Source organism: Phaethon aethereus, assembly GCF_964289735.1.
Source record: "Phaethon aethereus genome assembly, chromosome: 2".
Classification (NCBI taxonomy): Eukaryota; Metazoa; Chordata; class Aves; order Phaethontiformes; family Phaethontidae; genus Phaethon; species Phaethon aethereus.
The window spans coordinates 49,332,802-49,360,178 of NC_138582.1; the positions used below are offsets into that span (position 1 = coordinate 49,332,802).

At 42.2% G+C, this 27,377-nt stretch overlaps 1 protein-coding gene across 1 annotated transcript in view; it reads left to right on the forward strand.

The window, feature by feature from the left end:
* KLHL14 (kelch like family member 14) overlaps positions 1-23,365 on the forward strand; it is a gene marked incomplete at both ends in the record, with an annotated part of 61,938 nt that extends 38,573 nt beyond the window's left edge. Inside the window, 6 exons of the mRNA XM_082015203.1 lie at positions 7,309-7,398; positions 12,439-12,517; positions 18,772-18,962; positions 19,115-19,273; positions 22,584-22,741; positions 23,225-23,365. Coding sequence (XP_081871329.1) covers positions 7,309-7,398; positions 12,439-12,517; positions 18,772-18,962; positions 19,115-19,273; positions 22,584-22,741; positions 23,225-23,365 — 818 coding nt within the window. The remainder of the gene's footprint in view (positions 1-7,308; positions 7,399-12,438; positions 12,518-18,771; positions 18,963-19,114; positions 19,274-22,583; positions 22,742-23,224) is intronic.
* Between the last annotated feature and the right edge of the window lie 4,012 nt (positions 23,366-27,377).

Genomic DNA, 27,377 nt, shown 5'->3' on the forward strand with positions numbered 1-27,377 from the left:
AAGAAAGCATTTTTAAAGCTTTTTTCCTGGTGGTAAGCACTGGACAGATCCTTCCACCCTCCTCTGCTTTATGTCTGGTGCTTTAGGTACGTGCTGGACTCTCTTGTAAACAAAACCTTTTGTTTGCAAATACGGAAGTATTTAAAAGGAAAAGTTCAAAAATCCATAGCAGTGCAATTCTGAAGGTTTCAATTTATCTATTATGAGTGAACTTAAGTGTATCAAAACCGCTGTTTTAAAATGATCACAAGCAGTTGGGTGTTAACACACCACTCATGGTCGGAGTCTTCTGTCCTGTTGCAGTGTTAGAATAGGGAATGCCATGTCCTTGACGTCTTGGAGGATCTGAAAGACTCCAGTGTGACAAACCAGTATTTCTTCCTGGAGCTTTCTGGCAACTCTGCCATGGTTTTCTCCCATCAGGGACTACTGATCATTTCCTCCATGAGGAGATTTTGTTGTGTGAAATGTTACGCATGATTGTTTCACCATGAGACTGTTACGATGTGCCGAGATGTCATTCCCCAGTAATTTATGTTGAGCGCTACTTTAGCGACCATAAATCCAGGCCTGAGTAGGTGCACAGCATATTCTACTGGGAAGCCACCATCACTGAGGTAACATTGCATAACTCACGGTGGTGGACAAGAAGTGTCTCCCGATAAAAGATGTGTGGGAATTGGTGGGGCATCTGGGTGGCACATTGACAGGTAAGTCAGAGGTAACAAAACGAGGAATTGTTGCTTTGAACCTTCCCACAGGACCATGCATTACATCCCCCTGCTCCACGTCATGCCAAGAAGTTCGGTGTATTCACTTACATGTGCTTCTTAGATGCGGTATTGGCAGTTCAGCTGCACGGAGTCATGTCCGTGGGGGACGCGGCAAGGGGGTTCAGCAGGATGTGCATAGGTTTGCTATACACTGCATGGGGAGGGTTGTGTCAGGATTTTGGTACAGGAGCATGTACAGTTTTTAAGGTGGAAATGCAGTATTTTCCTACTTTATCCAGACACTGTTTATCGAGTAGGCAGCTTTAATTTATTATTCAGATTAAATCCAAATGTGTGCTTGCAGCTTTGAAAACATAGGGGTAAAATTTGTTCTTGCAAACAGCCAAATACATGTGTTGCTGAAAACCCAGTAAAACTTTCTGCCATGGGGTGGGTTTCACTCATGGAAGTAGACAGGTCTGTACTCAAAACTTGCACCCAAGTGACTTGAAAAACAGTTTATTTCAGGGGGGAACTGAGCGTGACAGCTATTTCTGATGTTATGTTTGCCTGATCTGGTGCTTCAGCGTGAATTTTGTAAGTGTCTTATTTTAGATGCTCACAAATGAAAAATTTAGCCCATTAAACAATTAAACTGCGACCCTGCTGAACAGGCCTGGCTGGTGCTATTCCAGAGAATGTATCAAAATAATAACTCCTGACATTTGAATGAAAAATGTGATATTTTCCTTAATAAGAAATATCTTGATAATGTGAAATACCTTAATTAATATGAAATACTAGTCACTATGTTGTGAATGATTCCAAGGACTTTCATCTGCTCAGATGACTTTTTCGTAGTGCTTATGTTATCTTGAATTGAGGGTAGGTTTGGGGTGGCATTTTGCCTTTGCTTACTTGCAATCTCAGGTGAAGTAGGGGCTGTGTCCTAGATGAATTCTGCTGGCCTGTGTCCATCTTACCTGTGATGGCTTGAATGGCGTTGCCACAAAACTGGAATGGGGATGAAAAGGTTGTGAAGTTTCTAGCTGAGCTGATGGAGTTCTCTGTGGTGCAGATGAACCAGAGCTATACCAGTTACTTGTTCTCAAAGGTGACTTTGAGGCACAGTGCTTCATCCTGATCATTTTAGGATTTTCTGCTTATGGTGACTGCTGTTGGATTGTCCCAGGCTTCCCCCAGTGAGGTGAGCTCAGACTCAAGATTGGCATTGGTGTGTTACCAGAAAAAATGCTTCCCATGTATTTGATTGAATTTGAGGTGATGGTGCAGTTTTGGCCATAGGAGTGTTAACAGAGGTGCTTGTCATCTACTGTTGATTGTTCTCCTCTTTTAACTTTGTTTCATTATCTTTTGAGCAGAAAATATCAGTGGGTGAAAACCTAGTGCCTTTAAAGTCAATGGCAAAACTCCCACCACGTTCACCAAGGCTACAGTTTCATACTTATTGTGGTCAGTCTTTCCCCACAGTTATTAAATAACAAACAATTGAAGGGAACAATTCACAGAGGAATCCTAGCGTTTATTTATATAACCTCCTTGGTGAGAAATGACAAGTAACATTCAGTAATACGTGAACCCAAGAAAGGTGAACAGTATCTGTTACTCTGTTCTCAAGGAGTAATTGGACCGGGTGTGGTGTGGCCGGCATTTTGGGGAGGGGGGTGGGAATGAAATGAGTATTGTGTCTCTGCCATGAGCAAATCACAGTCTCCTGAAGTGAGTTTGGAGGTGCTTTCTGTCCTGGAAAGAGAAATCTTCTCATGTTGCTCTGCCCTCTGGAGAGCTATGGAAATAACGAGTTTTCAAGTAGCAGTAGTTGACTATTATGTAGCCCACAGGTTAGGCTGTTAATATTGTGGAAGGTCATTACTGACTCCGTTTGTCCTCCGGTAATGACATCCTGGTTCTGGAAATACACTCTTCTCTTGCGTCATGTGCACAGGTCATTAGAGATGATAAGCATGACTTCTTGGTGTATACTGAGTCTTGAAGGGGCTATGCTCCAGCTGTGCAGTATCTGAGGAAGAGATTTCTTGGCCTTCCTCACAGTACCTCCTGCACCCCAAGCAACTGAAGGGTTCAGGGCAGTGAAAAATCTGTGGGTTCTTTCTTTTTTTAACTTTGAGCAGAAGACTCAAGTGCAGTTTCTGAAAGTAAGTTTTTAGCAGAGCAGGGGAATGGCTATGGGCTGTATCACAGCTTTCAGATCTCCTGGGACCAGAGCTCATCCCTCCTTCTGTCTTGAGAAATGCCACTCCTGTTTCCCCTTCTTCCCTGCCTAGTTAGTGTTGAAGTGACAATAGGCAGGGGAAGGTGGGTTTTAAGGAGAAGGAGGAACTGATGACCCCTTGATTAATGCGTGGAGAACAACCAGATGCTATTTCCTAAATGTGCAATTGTTGGCAGAAGCTAAGCAAAACAGGGTAAGATGAAGAGCACACACTATTGTTTGTTAGGTGGGTGAGGTGTTTTGCTGTCACTCCCATACAAAAGTTGGAGGTGCCTTTGGAGCATCATTGCGTCTGGCTGACCTCATAGGCATTATGGCTGAGAGTGTTTGGTTTCATGAGTGGTTGGTTATAAGCTGTAGACTCCATTTTTGAAAGTAGGTCCCAGAACATTATCTGGTGCCTTTCACTAACTAAGATTTGGTATATGTGAGGAGTTTTTGCCTGGGACAGCTATCCTGATGTGCAGAGTGCTGCTGTGTCTTCCACCTGGGTCTGCATCTGAACACCCATGGGTGTCGCCTCATCAGTGTCACTGATGTTTGTGTAGTGAAGTATTTCTTAGCAAACACCACTGCAGTCTCGGACTGCACTGCCTTCCAGATCGTTCTCAAGTATAAATCACCTATTTGGTTTTGACCTTGAAAGCTCTGCATGTTGTGTATCTGTACCTGAGAAACAGCCTCCCACCTTACCGAGGGTCTGCTACCAATCGTACATCAATTGCATGGAAAGGGGGCTGGTGGGGGTGGTGTCTTCTGTAGGGCTGCTTGGACTCGTTAGTGCTCGTGGTCCAGGAAAGCACAAGTTCATTAACCATGGGCCTCCCGACCTTTGGGAGGAGTGTGTGAGGGGCAAGGGCTTAGCAGAGGTGGTTTCTGCCCGCTCCGACTAACCTGTTTGTATCTGTCCATCTCACATAATTCTCTGGCACCTATCACCTTGGTAGCTAAGCATGTTTCTCAGCTGACCATGGCTTTTTTTCATCTTCTCCTCTTTTTAATAGTCTTCTCCTTCCTTTTAAATCGGTCTTTAATAAAGTTGAGAATTCTTGCACAGGGTTTTATAAACATGTGTTATTAAATTTTAAATCTGTTTTGAAAGTGCCTCTATCCTACTCCCTCCTAGTAAAGTGACCTTTTTAAATGGAGGGAAGTGGGTTTAGATGACAGTCATGATAAATGCGGTCATGTTCACTCAATAAAATAAGGCCCAGTGCATTTGAGGATAAATCAGTGAAATGTACAGCCCCACCTGTCTGTCTCCATCATTCATTTCCACTGTCACTTTCACAGTGGCTGATGGATCACAGTTGCTGTAAAATTAGACAGCCTTTAATCTCATTTCATCCTGATTAGCTTCTCCTTACCCTTTCCCTCTAACTCACTGACTGACACGCTAAAAACTCACACCGGGCTGTGCTTGAGCGTGGCGTACAAACTTCTCTTCAAATACCCTTTTTGCGGGGCAGACAGGTGTTGGGCTGAGTTGAAATCGAAAAATTAGAAGATGAGATTTTTCACATTTTTACAGCAAAACAGCAGACAGAGGCTCATATAAAATTAATGAAAGCAGCAGCCTGGCCAGATTCTGTGATGGGCCGAATTCTTCCTGTTACACCCTGACAAACCCAGTGAGTTCAAGAAGATTGTTCCTACTAGAGACTGAATTTAGCATGCTCATTGCCGTGTAATTTTGACTATATCTATGAAAAGCTAGGTCTATATGGCGGTGTGTTCATAAGGAATTGCGGTTTACAGCACAAGTTTTCTGGTGCTTTCAAAGGGGCGTTTTATAGCAGTAAAAAAAAAAAGTTCATTCCCAGAGTTTTGATTTCTGTGTATAACTCGTGATTCTCAGGGACCTTGAAAATGGTCAGGAAGAAAGACTGCAACGTGGGTGATTTCACAATTTCGGTGCCAAAGCTTCCTCCCTCTTAGATGTCCACAGTATTGCTCCATCCTCCCTGTTTTCTCCAGCTCCCTTCAGCCCCATGGGCAGATTCATGAGACTGCGAGCAGAATTTTCCCCAAAGCTCTATGAGAAGCAAAGGTCATACTAAAGGTCTGCAGTGTTCTATCGCAGTCGCCTTTCCTTCTGGGGCCCAAATACTACCCTCCTTTCTTAAGGCAAGTTTCCCTTTAGCCTTCCCATGCGTTCAGAACGGAAGGTTGGGTCATTTGGGCCCAATCTCCTGTCAGTGGGAATCTTGCCATCAAGTTAAGTAGGAGCCAGGATTAAGCCCTTACTTTTCAAGGTTTAATTATCGTCATAAGTGTGGGAATCTTATTGCATAGTTTATATGCATGGGAACAGCAGAAAAGCTTAAAAGACAATTTCTTCCTCTACTGGCCCTGTTTGTGTCAATATGGAGGATAAATAAACAAAAGTGTTTGCGAAAGTGAAAACAGAACATGTGAAAAATTTGCATGTATGCTGCCTGCAGATAGTTCTTTTGATAAATGCTAGATCTTTCCAGACTGATCCATGGAAGAGCCTGGTTGCGGGTACAACCACTGTCTTGGACCTAATTTGAAAACATAAAAGAGCATTGAATTAGGTAAGAATTGAAGCCCCTGCAGACTGATCCTGGGGAGTCTCTTCTTGAGAGGAGGGGTCCCAAAAAGCATCTAAGACAGCAAATTTCCCATGGGAGATCCAAATTCATTCTGTAGTACAAACATCCACAAAACAAAAGAAAGTGCTGGGGTTCTGAGAGAGAAGATTTTAAAATGGGAAAATGTCTGAGATTAAAGAATGAGGTAAATATGATATGGAGGCTAAGAAGATAACACAAATCTTTTTCATTCTTTCATCCTGCTGTAGGAATCTATAGGTAGTAAAAAATCTTATGCAATGCCTAGTGTAGGATTACTTCCCAGTTATGTAAAGTGTACTAGTAACAAATAACCTTAATTAATGAACTTCCACTGTACCTGACTGCCCAATTTAAGAATTGCTTTACTTACATGGCTTATAAGAGCACAGACTATGAAGATGATATTTGACCTTTACTAGAAACTAAAAATGTACCTTACTTATTCATCACTGCCTTGGCAAAAACTAAGCAAGAAGCTTAAATAAGCCCACTTGATCTTCAAGAAAATACGTCCTAACTAACAAAGCTGTGCATATTTCTTCTTCTTCCTATTTGCATATGCTATACTGCACAACTGCATTCTGAGAAAAATAAAAGATAATAAAACAAATGAAATGAGAGATATATCACCCAAAATAATCCAAGTGTGAGATAGGCTGCCTCTGTTGGGGTTTTTTTTTTTTTGGCATTGGCAAAAGAGCACAAAGTAAGAGCTGGCCCTGAGTCATATTGATTTCCCACTGCACTGGTTTCCTAAGTGCTCTGTTGATCCGTGTCAAGCAATAAGTTCCCTGCCTGTACATGCACATCACCTCCCCATTTGTCCTCACCTAGATTTAAGGTGCCCATATGATGAGCTGAACAAGGACATCATTTTTCCTACTGGTGTCACTGGGCCAAAACTACTCTGTGTGGTATGATAACTAATGCTGTGTAAATTTACATTTACCATACAATATCACAGTAGTCCTGTGTGGCACACCGCAATAATATGTACATATTATGTATATATAAGCCCTTATTTATGTGTCTTAGTACTTGCAGTGAAAAATGCACATTTAAAAAAAAATTTATTATTGTGACTGTAGTTGGTCCACAGTAATCCCAATACCTCCAAGAAAAACGGATATTGCAAACCCTAATGCCACAGTTTTGATCTTTGTTAACAAAGGGCTTCCTGATTAGAGGAATAGAAAATGTGTGGTTGTGCTGCTAATGACATTGTACAGGAAATTAAGCGTATACATTTGGAAAAGGCATTAAATCAGCAGGACCTTAATTTAAAAACTTAAAACTGTATGGAAATGCAGCTTGTTCATTGCTGTGTAATAGAAAACTACTGAACACACTGACTCTTCTTGTGGAAGAACAAAGCTGGGCTGAGGGGTTTTTTTTAATGTTTCCTAGCGTGCTCGGATTCCTAGCATGGGCTTATTTTAAGGGAAATATCAGGCAACTTCAGCTCTTTTTACAAGTTGTTTTTAGAGCAGCATATACAGCAGTCGGCAGGTAGGGGGGTGCAGAGAGACCAGAATTACAGCTTTTTTCCTCAATTATTTGCAAGATTGAATAATGTAAGATTACTAATAAGTGGCTTTGCTGCTAATTCAGTGGACGTGCATGCTTGGGGTGATGCATTTCCCTATTATTTCATACAGAGTTAGTCCCAATGTTATATTTTGTACCTTTGAAAATACTTGATGGAATCAGTGCCCTGAGCTGACAACTCTTGCTTTGCTTGCAGTTATGCCATATAACAGTGCCCATCACTGTGTTGTGGAAGTGGAAAACTTCTTGTTCGTGCTGGGAGGAGAAGACCAGTGGAACCCTAATGGTATGTATAGAATATTAAAAGGCACAGGCGGAATTTGTCTGCCTGTGTCTGTCCCTCAGGTCAGCTGATATGGTTATTAGCAAGGGAATTGGAGGACCCTCAGCCTAATTGTTGAACTAGTAAAGGCTACTTTTAGATACTGATGTAATAAATATCTGGTACTTCAGCATCTCCATCATTGATCAGCTCCCACATCCCTAGAGAAATGCCACAGGCAGCAGAACAGACTCTTTCAAGTGCATGCACCAGGCAGCAGCTGTTAAGAATTTTAACCTTCATTTCCAGTCTCCTTCCAGTCATAATATAATAATGCAATTGAAGTAGATGAATGCTTCCTTTCTATTGTCAAACCAGATACTTGCAGCTAAAGTTGTTAATGTGTTAATTATCTAGACTCTGAGATTCTTAAACTGGTCCTTTTTTTAGTCTTGTGCAAGAGCTTCTCATATAGATTATCTGCTGCTACCTTCTTTGATTTGATTACTTCATAAATTTACTGCAAAGAGAAATTAAACAATTTAACAGGCTTCTGAGCAAAGCAAAAGGAGAATACCATGCCTTGCAAAATTCACAAAATTGTCAAGACATTGTTAAAAAGCTTGCACACGAAGAAAGAGTTGTAGTTGTAGCAGTCTGTGTAACAGAGATAATTATGACTGAGAAACCATAAAACAGCTTGCAGGTACACATTTTTACTTTAAAACACCAGAGGATCCAGCTGAAATTACATATACTGCATATATTTTATTGTGAATGCCCCATTTCAGCATCTGCACTAAACCAAATTATAGAAAATTGTTACATCTGTTCACTTCCTAAAACCTGAGACAAACAATCCAGTCCACCCTATTAGCATATTTCTGGTATAGTTAAAAATATCACTAAGTGTCGTAGGAGAAGAACGCTTCAGTTCTACTGTTGAATCTCCTTTATATTAGACAGGAGATAGCGTGGTATCATTAATGACGATTATTATTAGGAACATCAGACACATCCAACAACTGGGGGCCCCTGTTGTGCTTGGTGGTAGGCATATGGATAAGAGGCAGACCTTGCTTCAGACAGTTTATAATTAAATGGCCATGTCACATGAAGTATAAAAGAAAAGAAGTATAATTACCCGCTATTTAAAGATGTGGAAACTGAGTCACAAGGTGGTGGAGAGATGTTAGAAAGGGTACGTATCCTGCATCTGAGGTAGGAGTCGAGCACAACTGTTGTTGAGATGGATAGTACATTATGTCTAAGGACACCTAGATAATTGCTGAGCTGAGGATGTTGCTGAAGGTGTCTGACAGCATCCTTGTTCTATGAATACCAGTGCTGTGATTTTTCTGTAGAGAAGATAGGAATAAAAGAGGTAGGAACATTGCTGACAGTGATCTCTTTATGAATTTATCCCAAGAGAAATGGATCTTACTTGTCACAAAAAGTGGACCTGAAATCATAAACTACATCCTGTACTATTGCTAGGCTAGTTCCTTTTTGGAACTGATTTGGTCTACATGTGCAGCTACGTGGAAACTGCTCGCACGTACCCTCTTGAATTTATGTAAAGACCCTTGTCCGCTATCCTCATAGCACAGAGGGGGCTTCAGATGGACCTAGCTGGAACTGTCTCGTGCAAGGTATTTTTCCTGTGGAAAGAATTATCCTTGAGATGTGGGCAATGGAAGGATCACCCTACATTTCTTTCGACATCAGACCCACAGATTCTGGAGAAACTGGGTGGACACCAAGGAATGCCCATGCCCCCTCCATGCTGCTCCTTGACTTCGGACATCCTAGACAGCATGGAAGACATTTTATCTCACTTTTTTACCTCCTTTTATGGCTATGCCTTTCCAATGACAAAGGATCCCCGCACAAGTAAACGCTGATGAGAGCAGGTTGCAGAACACAGGCATGGATGTAAGACCACCTTCAGTGCCCTTCAGCTTCTGGCATGGCTGCAGAGACCCTCCTGTAGAGACCAGAGAGCAGCATCTGCCTGCTTTTGGCCCGTGATCCTGATTTCTTAATCCTGATTTCTGATCACTTCTCACAGTTTCTGCATTCTGACAGGTGCTTCCTAACATGTGTAACCTCCTGACTGATGAGCAAGGCAAAATAATGGATCCAGTTCTCTTTCAAACTGAAGTCTATAATCAAACTGGAGTCAAACCAGTTACACTAGACAGCTTAAGTGGGTCATCAAGTCCTTTTCCTGCCATCACAGGCATCATATGGTCCCATTTTGTAAATTTTCTAAGCTCCATTCAAAAAGCAGCTGGATTTTTAGCCCCCACTACTCCTATTGGAAAGCTGTTACAGAATCCAATTGCTCTAAATGACTAGGAGCCTTATTCTAATTTCCAGTAAAATGTATTCTTTGACTGTCTAAATCACCTTGTTCTCGTGCCAAAGTTAGCCTTTAGCTTAATAGTTTTTCCCCTCCTGGAGATTTGTTCCTCTAATGTATTACAGACAGCACTCCTATCCCCTTTCAGCTTTTGTTTTCCTAGATGCAGCAAGCCATGTTCTTTGTCTCCTGCCATAAGGTAAACTTTCTGTTCCTCCTGTCACCATAGTAGCTCTTCTTTGTGCCTGTTCTACTTTGACTGCACCTCCCTTCCTGTGAACAGATTTGTATCCTGTATTCCGACTCCAGGCTCACTAAACCCTTCTCTTTCTACCCTGTCCTATAGAATCCTCTACATACATGGTATTTATAATTAATATATATGACACATGTTTGGAGGCCAAGGTGTCAGATCATAGGTTTGTATGACAAAAATTAAAAAGTTGCTATGTAACGAGTGACCACTAAGTCCCCAGTAATTCTGAAAGATGTAGTGAATATGGCAGCATTAAAGCTTCCTACTAGAAAGTAGGAAGGTCCAAACTACTAGAGGTCCAAACTTATGATCAATACTTATACTGTTTTGAAATCCTGCTTTCTGAAGTAGAAATAGATTAATACATGTTCTAAGTAGTGAGACCTAGAGCCAGTCAGGTCATGGAGTCATAGAATAGTTTGGGTTGAAAGGGACTTTAAAGGTCATCTAGTCCAACCCCACTGCATTGAGCAGGGACATCTGCAACTAGACCAGGTTGCTCAGAGCCCCGTCCAACCTGACCTGGAATGTTTCCAGGGATGGGGCATCTACCACCTCTCTGGGCAACCTGTGCCAGTGTTTCACCACCCTCACTGTGAAAATTTTCTCCCTTATATCTAGTCTATATCTGCCCTCCTTAGTTTAAAACCATTACGCCTTGTCCTATCACAGCACGCCCTGCTAAAGAGTGTGTCCCCATCTTTCCTGTAAGCCCCCTTGAAGTACTGGAAGGCTGCAGTAAGGTCTTCCCAGAGCCTTCTCTCTCCAGGCTGAACAACCCCCTCTCTCAGCCTTTCTTCATAGGAGAGGTGTTCCATCCCTCTTACCAATTTGGTGGCCCTCCTCTGGACCCGTTACAACACGTCCATGTCTTTCCTGTGCTGAGGGCTCCAGAGCTGGACGCAGTGTTCCAGATTGGGGTCTCAGCAGAGCAGAGTAAAGGGGCAGGATCACCTCCCTCGACAGATGCTTGCTGTTACTGTTTTACTATTTATTGAATCTATAGCTCTCAATGCTGCTTTTTCTAAATGGTCTGTATAGACTAAAGGAATTCAGATAGGGAACAAGAGCAAAGCCTCGCTTTACTAAACACAGTGGTAAAATGACCAGTTGCGTTAGTGTATGGGGATCTCACCTTATGTCTTGAGATGTGTGGTGGTCAGCATAAAGGACTTTGGTCCTCATTGGGCACCACACTGGATTTGGAGGGAAATGCTGCATTATTCATCAGTCTTCTGCTTTACCCATCTCATATAAAACAGACTTATACGTAGTGAGGGAAGGAGTTTGCTTCCAGATGGAGTGGTCAACATGGTTTCTTTCTCTGTTTCCTTGTAGAACATGATCTTAAATTATTACGAATATAAAACTCTAGCTGTGTTGTTACTCTCCTCTACAATCTTGTTGGTCTATTGACACATGCTGAAGTAAGTGTGGAATGAAACAAGCAAAGTGAGCCAATCCTACAAAGACTTTTCCGATGCAAAAATATTCACCTTGTAGAATACCCACTGACCATTTATAGAACTGTGACATATGCAGTTGGGTTATTTGGCTGGCCTGTGAAGCCTCTAATTCAATTTTTTAGTCACACGTACATAAACAAATGTTTCTGTTTCCGAGATGCTCATCTGTTGAAGTCTCAGGTGTTACAGGAAATTGCCATACACTCTCTTGATTCAGTTTCCTTGCTTTGATGTCAATCTGCATGCAAAATAAGGTGAAATCTTAATATCGTGAAGACATGAATACAGTTCTTGGGCTTGACAGCAGAGATAAGCTAGTTAGCTGGTGTATGTTGCTCATGTTTCATATTTTAGCTAACGCACTTGGAATAAAACTCCTAAGAGTGTATTCCCCCTTCGATGCACATGTGCAATTCCTTCTAACTTAACACTGAAAGTACATGATAGAATAAACCATCTAGTGCAAACACTGCATACCCCATGCTGATGGCTTATGCAGCTCCTGGTTATTTGCACAAGGTTTTTTTACCGTGTTCCACATAGAGATGATGTGAGGAGAAAGAAAAGCACATGTTCTCCCTTTGATTTTTTTACCTGACACAAAATACTCTACTCATAAAAATGCCTTGGGGATGCCCTCTTTTGGGCAGTAATTTTATTTAGTGCTGTGATTTATTGTGCCTGTGAAAGTACCACAGCATCTATGAGTAAATTTAAATACACATTTTCAAGATCTTATTAGAAAGAGCAAGAATAATCTCTTACCTGCTCTTACTGCTAGCAATTGCTAATTCAAACCTTGCAGTTCCCCGTTTGTTGAATTATTACTGTACACATAGTGTAATCATACATTGTTGTAAAAGGGGGAACCCTTCATAAAAGCTGTCAACTTGTGAAGTATATGTAATATATATTACAATCATGATGTTAAATACATGAAACAAACAGCTGAGTGTCAAAATAATCTATCTTTACAGGGAAACACAGTACAAACTTTGTTAGCCGATACGATCCCAGGTTTAACAGCTGGATACAACTTCCACCCATGCAAGAGAGGTAAAAACCTACTACTACATGTTGTTCAATATATGTTTTATCATCCTAGGAGCAGATGAAGTTTGTCTTAGTTCTGGGAGTAAGGAGGCGTACAAAAGCATTGAAAATACTGAGATAAAACTGCAACATGCAGTTGTGTCCCATTTATCTCCTAATTTTTTTGAACTTTCCAAATTCAAAATGCCAGATGCCAAATCCTGAAGTGCTAACTCATGCAAAATAACCATGGACTTTGTACAATTACTGGTTGCCTGAGTACGGTCTGAAGGATTTTTATGAAGTCCTCATAGTGTCCTGTCATGTTCCCTGACTGAAGCATCATGATGAGTTTGCAGTGAATAAGCAGTATAGTCAGATATCTTATAGGGAACTGAAACGTTCACATGTTGACCCCATCCAGTTTCACCACACCAGCCATGAAGATGTCTCCTCAACATGTCTCACCTTGTTAATCATAGGTGGTCTTTGAGTGAATTTGCTGTCAGCTAATGCATGTTAGAGTAGCATACATTTTAATCTTAACTGTGTACCAAAGAGCAGAGATGCATGCAGAGGTGCATGTAGACTTGAGCAATGACTGGTAAAGATGGCATAAACTTATCCCTGGATCCCTTTTTACCTTGGCAGGTAAAAAGTCCCCCAAACCTGAACTGAATGATGCATGTTTCCTAAGAAGAATATCAAAGGCAGAAAATGATATAATGTTGTTTTATGAAAGAGCATTCAATGTCCATCCTTCAGTTCAACACCCATCTTCTCATGGATCTAACGTACAAGAGATCTCATGCCACCTTCCTAAGACACTTTCCTTATTCCATGTGCTATCAGTATTATAGCTCTTTTTCTCTTGGCTGCTCCCAGTGTGCAGGTGTCTGGCAGTCATAAATATATTGAACTCAGTACAACCTTGCGATTCAAGGTGTGCATTATGAGGCGCATGGAAATACGTCTGTCCTTTCCAATTTTCAGAGGTAAAATGTCAGCCTGTAGAGTTTTTGAGGGGCCTTTGTTCAGTGTTCAATTTGATTGACGTAGGTCCGTACACAGACCCATGTGCAACGCTTGTCACCAAAACATACTGTCTTGTACCACTGCATGAAAAAGCACAAGTGGAACAGGTCTGAGGAGGCTCCCTGTTGGAGATGAATGAACTGGTAAAATTAACCATACAAATAGAGATCAGAGCATCACAATTCATCATAGTCTCTGGCTTCTCCCTCCCTCCCGCCAGCACTGTGGGGTGGCCCCACAGCTGGGTTATTTACCATAAAACAGAGAGACACCTTCTGCTCTGGTTCAGCGCCCCGGACTGAGTCACCATCAGCTCAGGTGTTGGCACAGGGGAGAGAGGAGGTGTGCGTGAGATTGCTCATCACCATGCAGGTCATCCTCAGTGAACCGGGAGGCTGACTAGTGTTTGTACAGAGCCTGAAGCTCTTCTGTGGAGCCTAATTGGTGTCCTAATTAGGCCCTCTGGGTATCTGCAAGCAAAACTCTTGAGGGGCATGTGCGGCTGGCTGAACAGTTGGGTTTATTTGGCTGACAAACCTCAGAAGGCAGAAGTAGGTAGTTGAGGGTTGGAGAAAGCAGACAATAGGAGTTTTTCCATCTCCACAGTAGCCAGTTGTGTTTCACTAGAAAATCAGTTTATAGTCAGAGGTGCTGACGTGCCTCGTGCTCTGGTGGAAGCTGCCGCCTTCAGCCAAGAGTTAGAAACTCTGCTGCACATTGTGATTGCTTAGCAGCTGCCCAGTAATAAACTGTAATGCGTTAGCATCTCAGCGCTTTAGAGTGTTATTTGAATGTAATGGTCCACTCATAAATGGTTCTTTCTGCAAGGGGCTTTACGATGACAAGGTTAACTGTCACCTCTTTTGTTCAGGATGCATAACTCATAGGCTTGCCCATTATTTTTCTATAAAGGCTTCTAAGCTTTGGGGGTATTGTTGGAAAACAGGGATTTTCAAATTACTTTCTAAAGTGTTTTTAATGGTTTATTTGCTCATCCCTAATGACTTCTTCAGTGTCGTTGCAGCCTTTAGAGGTAGGGTCTGGCCCAGTTTTTAAAGATCATACAAACAAGAGAGAGCTTTTATGCAGTCTCCTTTCCCAGCTCCTTTAGTCAGATAAAGTTCCCATTAAAGTCAACAGGCTATTTTTTCTCCCCTAGGAGTACAGGGTCACGCCCTGTCTCTGCTGGCATAATGCAGACACCATTGACAAGACAGACTGTTTAATGGGTTCTTCTGAGTCATTATGGTCCATCAAGTCAAAACCTACTTAGGAATTTTAGTCTGAGAATAATTGGCTGGATAGACTATAATAGCTCCTTTGAAATGACTGCCAGGTAAATGTGGGTCTCATTCACAGGCAGTATATTCTCAAGTTGAAAATCTGTATGAAATATTTGATGAGTAAACTTCTATCTCATATGCTAAAATCCATATCTGATTGATTTTGCTGTATGAGCTATAAAGAAAAGTCTAATCCCGTTATGGATTCAGAGCCATCAGTGTATTTTCTTTAAAGCCAAGTTTGGTTTCTTTTCAGTTGAAGAACATCTCAAAAATACATGCTTTTGAAAAGTATGTACTATTTTCAGGCATGCATTCTTTAGAGAAGCAGCAAATGACTCATCGGCTTTTGAAACACATCCACCTGAAGATGCAGTAACAACAGGATGCTTTTTGGAGAGCAGTTCAGTTAGATTAACATGCCTGCTGAAGGAGTGGTCTTTGTAGCAGACGTTCTGAACTTGTGGCATGAGCCTCAGCTGGACACCTCAGTCAGTACTGTTGCATCTTGCCAGCTGAGCCCAGAGCTGGACAAGGTGTGTGGAACATAATAACATTTAAAACATCCTTTTTTTCCCTTACATTCTGAGTTAAAAGTTTTTGTTTAAAGACCAGCAAAAACCATGGCATTGTACCAGGGCCTTAAGAAGCACCAGTGGAAGTGAGCAGGTTAGAGTCCTCACTGAGGCCAAGTGAACTGCGAAACGAAGCCACAGAAAAAGAGATAAAACAATTTCACATTTTATTTTAGTCTATTAATAATAGTAATGTTAACCCTTATTAAGATTAGTTTTTAAAAAGCGAAGCACACACTCCAAAAGTGACTGTGAAATCAGGTCCAGATACTACGACGATCAGTAATAGCATTGGTAGTTTTAAACCTCAGACTGGGGTTGTATTTCTTGCTTCAGGGCATAAATTCATCGTCTGTGGAGATCAGAAAGAAATTTTTCACTTCTTTTATGTGTGTGTACGTATGACAAGTTAGTTGGGTTGATTATTGAGTGAAGGGGTGTGAAGGAAAAGCATTTCAGAAACCAGTGAATGTCAAGTACTTGCAATCCTGAAGAAAACCACAAAATACTTGTCTTATTGTCTATATTCAGATGCTGAGGTGAATTCCACTTTATCTCATTAGAATGGATAGTCTCTTCCCAGTTTTGTGGGGAAAGTTGTCATGCAAAGATTGCTGGAATATATTTTGATCTGAATCATACTTTACAGCAGCTAAAAAGTCATCACTTAATGGCATGCCTCTTACACACTGTGTCACTGAAAAGTAAAAAACAAAAAAGCTTAAAATACTTGTGCCAGAAACTACTGAGTGAATATTCACATCCAAGCACAAGATTGAAGCGTGCTGACACTTTCATTTTTGCTCCTTATAGTGACACTGTGTGGATGAAACCAGGAGTACACATACAGAATAATGTCAGTGAAATTCTAGTTAGAACAGTAATGCCCAGCAGTTGCACCTACCTCCGTTTATTAAATGTGAACCAAAAACCATGCTGAGAGCAGTTCGTTAAGAGGTTCATCAGAGGACGTGATGGAGGACAGACAAGTGGGCATGTGAGGACCCCAGGCATTGACACCAGCCACCTGTGGGTTTGTGCCTTGTGGCTGCCGGACACAGGAGGGTTGGAGAACGTATGCCTGCCCATGCAGGCTCTCTGATGTCTATTAGGATGTGACCTGTGCAGCTTTTCCTACTTTTGGGGTCACTACGGGCTGTCTTGCCTGTGGCCTGTCACACACTCTCATATAGGCATATAGGCACTTGATTGCCTCTAAGACCTATACCCTCTGTCAAATTAGAGTGAAATCAGCCAGCGGGTTTTTGTTGAGGAGACAACACTCAGGCAGACATGGGTACACGTACAGTGTAATCAAACAAGCTTTGTTTCCATAGAAAATCAGGCTAAAAACATAGATGCACAATTTGCTACCCGACCATGCAGAGCAATATACGCCATCAGCTTCTGTCTGCCCATTGACAGATAAATTAAATGATCTTATTTAATTCGTCAGCTGAGCTGGAGACACTTAGCAGCACTGCTGTCCTCCTCTCTGCATCTTTTCTTTGGGTAGCCTTATCCCTGTGCCAGTGTTCCTGCTCAACAAGGGGTGCTGCCCCACACTGTTCAAGTTGCCCATGGGCAGACAAGGTGAACGCAAAGAGGTAGACCGGAGGCGCTTGGTGACGCAGCTCCTCGCCAGCCAGGCTGAGGTGTGCACCAAACCCAAAAAGTAAGGCCAGAAGCAGGCAGCACTGCATCAGGTCTGCTCCCTGAACGCCCAGCCAGCCCTGCTGTTTCTGCGGCTGCATCTTTGTCTCTGCCCGACGTCTCCAACTTAGAAACCACCAGCCAGTGTCAGCCACATTTAACAAAGAGGGAAATTTCTCCAGAATGTTAAAGCATATTACAGATTATGTGAAAATAGGCAGCTGGGTAAAGGAGAGAGATCTTTTTTGTGCTGAAGAAGATGCTGAAGAAAATGCTCCTCGACATGTGCCTGGCTAGATGGCAGGTTAGAGACACAGCACACCAGGCTTTGCTAGCTCACCTGGTCATGGGATGGCTATAGGGAAGCCTGGGGAGGAGTTGGGACATACCAGAGCTGTTAACTGCAGGGTGTTGTGCTCTGTATGTGGACCACCGCTCATCCCAGATGCCTTGCAGTGGTCTGCAGGATCGAGCCCTTGATGGTGCAGGTGACCATCAAGCCCCCAAGATTTACCATGCGATTCAGGAGTACAATATTCAGCGGCTCCCAGGTTCAAATTTGGGTGCCTAGGCAGGAACCAGAGCACATGGGGTCAGCTACAGAGCAGGGTTTGGCAAGCTGCAGCCCCACTCCAGCGTGCCTGTTCCACAGGAGCTATCGGAGCTAGACCTTGCCGCACCTGACCTTCCAGCTTGTCTCTGGGCTCGCATGCCACTCTGGTTTCACGCAGGAGAAAATTTGAGGTTTGGGACCGACAATTCTTGTCATTCAACGTTTTGTACAGGTCTTCATTGCAGCCTAGCTGTGCTCTTTTGCAATTTTCTTTCTCATACATCATTGCAGCTTAAAATTAAAGGCCTCTAACCTAGTAAACCTTCCTGCTGCTGAATAATCTAGGGAGCTCTCCCTGAAAGGGGATTACACCAAACGGGGTTTCTCAAAATTGTCTACTGCTCTATTTTCATTTCAGCAACAGATATTCACTGTTAATTTTGGAGGCACGAGGAAGACAAACTAATATATGCCTAGCAGTCCTGACCAGAAAAAATAAGTATTTTCCTGCATACCTGAGTTGCATGTGAAAGCAGACAGGTGGCTAAAACTTTTCTTAGAGTTAGCTGGATGGAGACAGACCTCTTTTGAGTTAAAGGGTGGAAATGTAATATCGTGCCTAGCGTAAGGAAGGTTCTTCTATTTGCAGTACTGCAGAAAGAAGAAAAAAATGATAATTGAAGAAAAATTTTGATGATGTGGTTCTCTTAGTAAATTGGGAACAATGACCCTTGAAGGACCATAAAGAAAGTGAATGTCAAGATAATTTATTATTGTTACATTGTCTACTTCATTTTTCACTTTATCTTACTGAGTTATATCCCTTACAAGGTAATGCCCCAAACATTAATGAGCACCTTTTTATCTTTCATGGGTATGAAAAAGCAACAATCGTCTTCAGAAAGGGGTATTTTCTGCCAGATTTATATGTGCTTAATTGTTTTGACACCAAAAAATGAAGTATTTATTTGATGCAAAGCATGTATTTGGCTGGCAAAGCAGCCACAGTCTCTAAGATAGCTGTAAGCATGTGAAGCTCCTGGACTTTTCTCTGAAGTCGCATTCTGAAGGAGCTGCTGTCCTAGTCCAGGGAGTCAGCTGGAGAGAGAAAAAACATGGTTGATGTGGCTAATTGGTTTGTTGTTGGCTTGTTTTGTGGTGTTCTGCCCTGTCCTCCAGGAGAGCCAGTTTCTACGCCTGTCGCCTTGACAAGAACTTGTATGTAATTGGTGGAAGAAACGAAACTGGCTACTTGTCCAGTGTGGAGTGCTACAATCTGGAGACAAACGAGTGGCGTTACGTGTCTTCGTTACCGCAACCTTTGGCAGCCCATGCCGGAGCCGTTCACAACGGCAAGATATATATTTCAGGCCAGTATCTTTTATAATTCCTGCTGCATAACAAAAAAACAACTCAAAACAACAACAACAAAAACCCAGAACCCGAATTCATAGAGCTAAATTCCTGCTGCAGCTCAATGTCTTTATTTACACTAATTAACAGAAAGATATTTACTTTGCAGGAGGTGTTCACAACGGAGAATACGTCCCCTGGCTGTACTGCTATGACCCTGTGATGGACGTCTGGGCCCGAAAACAGGACATGAACACAAAGCGTGCGATCCACACTTTGGCTGTAATGAACGATCGACTGTATGCAATTGGAGGAAACCATTTGAAAGGTCATATTTTTAATAGCAAAAAAGGATTTCAGTGTCTCCCGTCTCCTGATAAAGAATATTTTTGTTAGACAGTCATTGTTAAATACATTAAAAACCAGGCAACACAATTTAACAGGACACTTGAGCCAGCAATTTTAAAAACATTTTATGCAAATTATTTTAAAATTATAACACTACATTAAATATATGAGTAATGAATACTTTAGATAATAAAAATGGGAACTTACATTACTCAAAGGCATGGACAATTTGTCATTACCAAGAATTCAATGAAACAAACAGATTATTCTTTGACCCGAAAGTACGAGCAATATTTTCCTCTGTAAATCATTTTCCAAAATGTGCAGTTAGAGAGAGCTTTATTCAGAGCTACACACAAAAACAAGCTCCTGATTTAATGAAGAAAAAAACTCCAGACCTCCAGCCATTAAATATTAGGACTAGGCTCTTTAGATCCCTTTTTAGTATTAAATGTAGCTTGTTAATTATAATTCTTTTTAGAGGTCTCGTTTTCGTCTTTTGAAAAGGTCTCATATTAAAATAACTACTGCTTAGGCATCTGGTATTTTTGTCTTAATATCTACATGCCATTGCTATTATTGCTAAAGAGATTCTGCTTAATCCAGCCATTTGGACAAAAAGCACAGCTCCTGTTCCTTTGTCCTCTGACAATATTTGACAGTTTATATTGCCTTTTTTGCTTTCTCTTTTCATGCTTAAGTTAAAAAAAAAGCCTCACAACAACAAAAGAGAGAATTGTAAAGCAAAAGAAAAAGTGATGCTCACTGCCAGTGACACCAGGCCACGTGCCTGGATGACTCCAGTACCCGGAGCCCCTGTGAGACTCTGAAACCACATGCTGCTTTTGAAGATCTGAATGCCTGTGGAGCATGTGGGGGACAAAGTCTCAGCTGTAAATTTTCCCTGGTAAATAGTACTGGTGCATAAACCCCTGCAGCCAGGTGCAGGGCTGCTGTGCCTCCACTTCCCACCCCCAGTTGTGATGGATGTTCCTGGACTGGACCTTACAGGGTCCAGCAAATTTTGTAGAGGTCGCAGAGCTCCACAGTGTTGGCTTCTTCTCCTACTGAAGTGGAAGTTAACGCGTCGCATGTGGCCCTTTGTCCTGGTTTCAGCCAGGGTAGAGTTAATTTTCTTCATAGAAGCTAGCGTGAGGCTATGTTTTGGATTTGGGATGAAAAAAATGTTGATAAGGTGCTGATGTTTTGAGTTGTTGCTAAGTAGTCAAGGACAGTCCAGCTTCTCATGCTGGCCTGCAGCGAGCAGGCTGGGGGTGCACGGGAAGCTGGGAGGGGACACAGCTGGGACAGCTGACCCAGGCTGGCCAAAGAGATATTCCCTACCATATAACGTCATGCTCAGTATATAAAGCTGGGACGAAGAAGAAGGAAGGGGTGGAGGGATGTTCGGAGTGATGGTGTCTGTCTTCCCAAGAAACCATTACGCGTGATGCAGCCCTGCTTCCCTGGAGATGGCTGAACACCTGCCTGCCCATGGGGAGCGGTGAATTAATTCCTTGTTTTGCTTTGCTTGCGTGCGCAGCTTTTGCTTTACTTATTAAACTGTCTTTATCTCAAACCATGAGTTTCCTCACTTTTACTCTTCCAATTCTCTCCCCCGTGCCACCGTGGGGGAGTGAGCGAGCGGCTGCGTGGTGCGTAGTTGCTGGCTGGGGCTAAACCACGACACCCTTGTACGGCCAGAGCAGGTGCTTTGGTTTGCATAGGCTTGAATTGTTTCCATCCTTCTCCTTTCTTCACCCAGTTTCACCTGCCATCCCCTGGGAAAGAAGGATCATCTAATAAATGTTGCATTTTTGCCTCTACAGCCATTGCCCTAGGTGCCTTTGTTCTGTATTGATCGCTCGCTGTTGTGAGAGGTATTTACCATCCAGGCTTCTGGAAAGCTGCCTGCTGTCTGGAAGAAGGGCTTTCTGGAAAACTGGTTTCTTCTGTACAGTGAAACAAAAGGAGGGACTGCAAGGAAAGGGAGGAAAGGAAGGGACTGAGGTGCAGATGAAAGGCTACAAATTCTCCAACCGGGTGAGAGTAGCAGGACTCTACGGCACAGCCTTCCTTTGTTAAGCTGGGTCTGTATACTAGTGTCAGCAGTGCATTTACTGCATCAGAGCTAGTCATGTGCACACTGCAGTTTATTACGGGCTTTTGACAGATTCTGGGCGCACTGCGGTGGCCTCTCTATGGCCCCTTGAAAACTTTACAGCAACGAAAAATTACTTCATCACAGCTATTCATTCCTGACATAAATAATACTCGTACAAGCAGCATCATTGTGAAGTGCCAATATCACCAAATGGCCTTTTCCAGAAAATCTAACTTCTCTTTTCTATCATAACTTGCTGGAGAAGACAGTAGTGTCAAGTAAAGCATCCCAGCAGATTAAGAAAGCCGTAATTCTACTTCGGTGCTCTGATAAAAAAGGTAGTTTGAGGTAGGGAAATGTCTAAGTATTGGAGCAGGAACCAGGACTCCTGGGTTCTATGTCCATGTTCAGCTCGCTTAATTGATACTAAACATCACAGCTTGAGAGTCTTGAGCTGAAACCCATCTGCCCTGGGGTGATTACAAAGCAGCAGTTGCATGGAGCCTTTTTCAGTCTGTCAGGGAAGGATGGGGCCACCGTTTTTTTTTGTTACATTTTCTGTTGTCTTAAAGACTTTGTCCATCACAGCTACTTGCTTGGGGTACACCTTAAATCAGCTTGAAAATTGAAGCTGGTACTGAACATCACGTCCGTCGTGCTAAACACCTTGTCCCTCTGGAACCGAGTGGCATCATTGTCTGGTGTCTAACCTGACTTGTTAGGCATTGTTTTCTGATCGAGATTTAATCTGTTGACTTTTGAATAGATCACATCTGCTGACCTTTGAGAAAGACTACCAGGACAGTCTTTTCATACATGTCAAACTCGCATTAGCTGTGATGGATGAGGAGGAATATTGCTTGAATGTGCTTGCATCATTGATAGGTTATTACTGAGTGTTACTTTCTGATCTGTTCAGGTTTTATATGTACTTGTGATTTGCAGAAAACTTTAGAACTAATGGTAAAAGCTTTCAGCAGATTTATTTGAACTGCAATAATGAGACATTAACATTACAGAAGATGGCTTAAACATATATGGTAATATTTTCTAGAAGAAAGTTTAACAATGATGTTACAATTGCAGTACTACAATTGTAACTGTAATTTAATAAATTTAACAGTAAAACAAATAATAAAACAGTATGTCATAACGCACGTTCTCTTTTCTCAATGCCCTCACCCAGGTTTCTCCCATCTCGATGTAATGCTTGTGGAATGCTACGATCCAAAAGGCGACCAGTGGAATATCCTCCAGACTCCTATTTTGGAGGGTCGCAGTGGCCCTGGATGCGCAGTCCTTGACGACAGTATTTACCTTGTAGGAGGCTACAGCTGGAGTATGGTGTGTACCTGCTTTCTACAGTGACCTTTCCAGTGACCCTTCCACTCCTGAGCTCGTAGCAGCCAGTCTGTGTATTACTCAGATGGCACAGAGAGGAGATGAGGGATGAAGTAGCTGTAGGGGCAGGTTTTGGTTTGGTTTTCAACTTGTGGACAACATGGAGTCTTTTTTTCACCTTTGTGTGTTTCTATTTAGATGAGTCATTACCAGATTGTATTCACTGATATGGAGTAATATAAAAATGGGGTGCAATTTGGTAAAAGTGACTGACTGGACTGTATGCCTATAGCTCTGCTTGTGAAGGAGCCTGATTAGCAGAGGCTGGGTACTCAGCCCATATGAAAACCAAACCTCTTGAAGAGCTCTTAAATTAGTGCCCAAAACTACAAGTCTCTTTCGAAAGTGGCTTTTCATCTTTAAAGCTGATGTGTGACTTGGCTTTAACTTAGGCCACATGTAATATGACTTTTTGTTCAATTACAGGGAGCCTACAAATCTTCTACTATTTGCTATAGTCCTGAGAAAGGGACTTGGACAGAACTAGAAGGAGACGTTGCTGAGCCACTTGCGGGACCTGCTTGTTCAACCGTCATATTGCCAGCCTGCGTACCATACAACAAATGATAGTCAAGGAGCACTGACACGAACACTGATTGCATTTGGGAAGATAATGACGGGTGACGTAAATATTTTATTAGAACAGGATTCCTGTTAAAACAAAGCTACCATAATTGACCCCTTATTCCATATTTATGCTTTAGGAGCAAACGAAAAGAAAACAAAAACCAAGTGTTGTCCCATCTCAGATAGATGCCGGTGTCTTATGAAGCAAGTAGCTAAAACACACCGAACATTACATGCTGACAGACTGCCATTTCAGACTGATTTTAACTTTTTTCCTGCTGCAGAGATGTTCCTCACGTCAAATTTAACTTAAAAAAAAAATGAAGGCTACATGTTCAAATACAGCCTGAAGAGTCAAGATCAGTATTGTGCATTGTATCTACCTGCATGTGATCTGTGTTGAAGTCATGAGGATGTTGTTTTCATGAATGCTTCAGAATTCAGATAGTGAAAAGCTCACACTGCATTGCAGAATTGTCTCCTCCTCTGTAATCCTAACCTACTTCACATGCTCTGCAAGCAACACAGCATCAGAAGATTATAAAAGGTAAAGAAATACCATTCAGTTCTTGCACAGCTTGGCATCTAATACACTCTGCCTTCAAAGTCCCCATGTGTAAGTGCAGCGGCAAGCAGACTACAATGAAAGCCGTGCTTTACAGAGCACTTCTTGCAGTAGCAGCTTAGGGATTAGGATCAAATTCTTCTAATCACACTTGCTGAAAGTCAGAGTCATTTCACTGAAATCACGTGGAATGACTGTTTTTACATTAGTGTAACAGAAATTTGGTCTGACACCTTAAATTCTGGGTTCGTAAAGTAAGTTATTTCTGTGGCCACTTAACGAGGCACCAGAACCCTTACTTACTTTTCACTGACCTGTTAGATGATAGGAGCATCTGTGCTAGTTGCTTCCAAAGACAGGAAGACTGCATTTAACTCTAAATGTATTACATTGGACTCTTAAATGATTATGCAGAATTTAGGAGAGAGACTGGTAAGTAGTTAAAATACTCCTCTGTGGTTGATCTCAAAATGTACTCTGAAAGATTTTTACTATTGATCCAAAGTAATATGAGGCTAGACTTTCTACTGCCTTGTAGCCTGTGTAATTATTTACACATTGCAAAGCGAATTCAGAATGCTACCACATGGGACCAGTAGCATTTAGGATTTGCTTCATATGAACTCACAGTTGCTTGCACAAATCAGGCTGTCCATGTTTTAAGCTTACGTCTTTCTGTCCTGGCTTTGCAAAAGCAGTGACAAAATCTGAACCTGATTCTTCACCATGTTGCAGTTAGTGTAATCATCTACACCTCAGCAAAGTATATGCATAATTCTTCCATTGTGGTTTACTGGTGCTGCATCCATTACCCTCAGGACTATCCTCTTCACTGGTACAAACTGACATTGCTCCATTGAAGCCGATGGATGTACTTTGGTTTATGTCAGCTAAGAATCTGGCCTTTAATTTGCCTAGTTGTAACTGGCTGCGCCAGATAAAAGGCAAAGGAGACTCAGATCCTGCATTTTCAAGCCTGTGCATATCTTTCATGATAGGACTTAATGCTAGTGCATTAAGCAAGGAGCAGACTGGAGGCTGGTTTCTGCTGCAGAGGCAATAGATGGGAGGAAGGATTCATTATTTGCTTTGCAAAATAGGAAGAGGGCAAATGTACACAGGAATTACACTATATATTGATGCTTGAGAGCAATATAAATAATAGAGAGCAAATACCATGGGACTGTTTCTCTCTGGCATGAGTCCAGTTTTATTGCAGTGCAACTCCCTTGCTTGCAGCAGAATTACATGGTTATAAAATTGGAGTAATGCAGTAAAGACTGATACCATACAAATGCAATAACCCAATTGATGAGGTAGCTGCACGCCTGGAAAATAATTGTTTAAACAAAATAATTATCTGAAGATGCTAATATTTGAATGTGCCGTTGGGGAGTTTTCCAGTGAGCATCACTAAGGAACTCATAAAGGTGGCGTGTATATCCTGAAATCTCAATCCATTTCTACTATATAGTGCAATCTTTGTTGGTTTTCTATTTATTTATATTGTTCAGATCCAAGGGATCCCTTGTAAAATATATTTGGTGCAATCATGATTTTTTTTTCCTTTCCTGTTGGAAGTATATAAATATAAATATATATAAAAAAGGAAACTGTTAAGATACTAAGTGAGGAAACCTTGAATGACATTTTAAGATCAGCATAAGGTCTGCCATTAAACACTGACTGTCACCTCTCTCTGCTAAAATGTACCATTTTTAAAGGATATTTGTTGTCCTTTTAAGTGGTTCTTTTTTTTACCAAGATAATTTAAAGATTTATGAGGACTGTATGTAAATCTTTCTATCTTTTAGGAAGGCATGACCAAGGAAAGTGCTAACTGAATAAGTCACACAAAGAATGTAAATTTTGTACAGTACTAGACTGTGTAAATGAAGCTTGCTTGTAGGGGGGAAACTTTAAATAAAACTTTATGTACTAATTCAACTGTCTGCCATATTCCTACTTACAAAGTGTATGTATAAATAATATCTACATTAAATTCTTTGGAACTTTTTTTTATCATGTAGACGCGTAAACTTCTTTCATTCTGTGGCGGTACATAACAGCCTCATTGTTCTCCAAGCGTCATTACTCAGTGCTTGTAAACGCAGCGACGCAGTGAAACGTAGTGAGTCAGAGTCTTCCCCCGAGCTGGCGTGCCTGGCCTGTGCCTCCAGCAGGGAAGGCCCCACCGGCGTGCCCGCAGGCAGGGTCTGACCTCGGAAGCCTACGGATGCGATCGGACACCCGTGAAATGCCTCTGCCTTGTGCTGCTCTGCCCGTTCCTCCGTCCCGTGGTAAGACCAGTGAAAAGGACACCGCCCGGATAAATGCAGTCTTGCTTTGGGGCACTAAATGCTAGTTGCAGCAATTTCTTCCCTCTTCAAAATGTCCCTTCTGTGGTGATCAACCCTACCAACTTATGGGCATTTCCGTTCTTGGCGGGGAAGTGCTGGCACGAGTCAGCAGTAGAGGAGTTGGGACAAGAGGTATTGCCAGGCTGAGAAGACAAGGTGAAGGCAGGGGTTCTACCAGGGAGCAGAATCGTCGTCGATACCAGTGACTCTACTGCATGTGTTATTTACGCATGCCTACCAACCTGTGTCACGGGCCAGAACCTTCCGCGGAAACCCCGTGGGTGCACTGAGCCCCCTGCTTACAGCAGGGGTGAGCTGTGCCGGGGCGCGGCTGAGGGCGCAATGAAAAAGTCTAGTCTAACGAGAGGGGATTGGTCCTGTTCAGATCTTTCATGAGGAAGGGAAAGGCGAGCCAGCAACAACTTCAGTGAGATAGCACGATGAATAGGACTGTTTCATTAATGAATTTATTTCGGGAGAAGAAGAGAGATTTATGCTTTTTTTTTTTTAAGTAATGAGGGAGAAAAAGGAAAAGGAGAAGCTGAAAGCAGTGGGCAGCGATCCAATTTAGAAAGGAAGGGAATGAAGTGGGAAAGAAGAGGTAGGAATGAAAGGAAGAAATAGAAGACAAGTGCATGTGGGAGGAGGAAGTGGGAAGTTCTTGTGGATCAAGGGCACAGAGGAAGTAAGGGCTGGAGTAATGAGGAAGGCAAAGATGGTTTCTGAGCAGTACACATCAGAGCAAGCCTGGAAAGAAATGACAGGAGAGGCAATACAAAGCAGAAGGGAAACACAAAAAAAACACAATAAAAGAGGACATGAAACAAACATGAAACTAAATAAGCACTTGGTGATGGAACCAAGTGCTCCCATTTTCTTCAGCTAATCGTTTACACTGGTCTAGCCATCGAGCAGGAGGATCAAATCAGCAGAGTACTCGAGTGTTGCAGTGTTCAAGCTTTCAGGGCATGGACTTCAGCACAACAGAAACCATGAGTGATGCCCAGCGGCACCCACCCGTGGTGCCTGGGCAGCCAGCACCTGAGGCAAGGGAGGAGAGCTGCTGCTGGTGGTGAGCCGCCGAGGA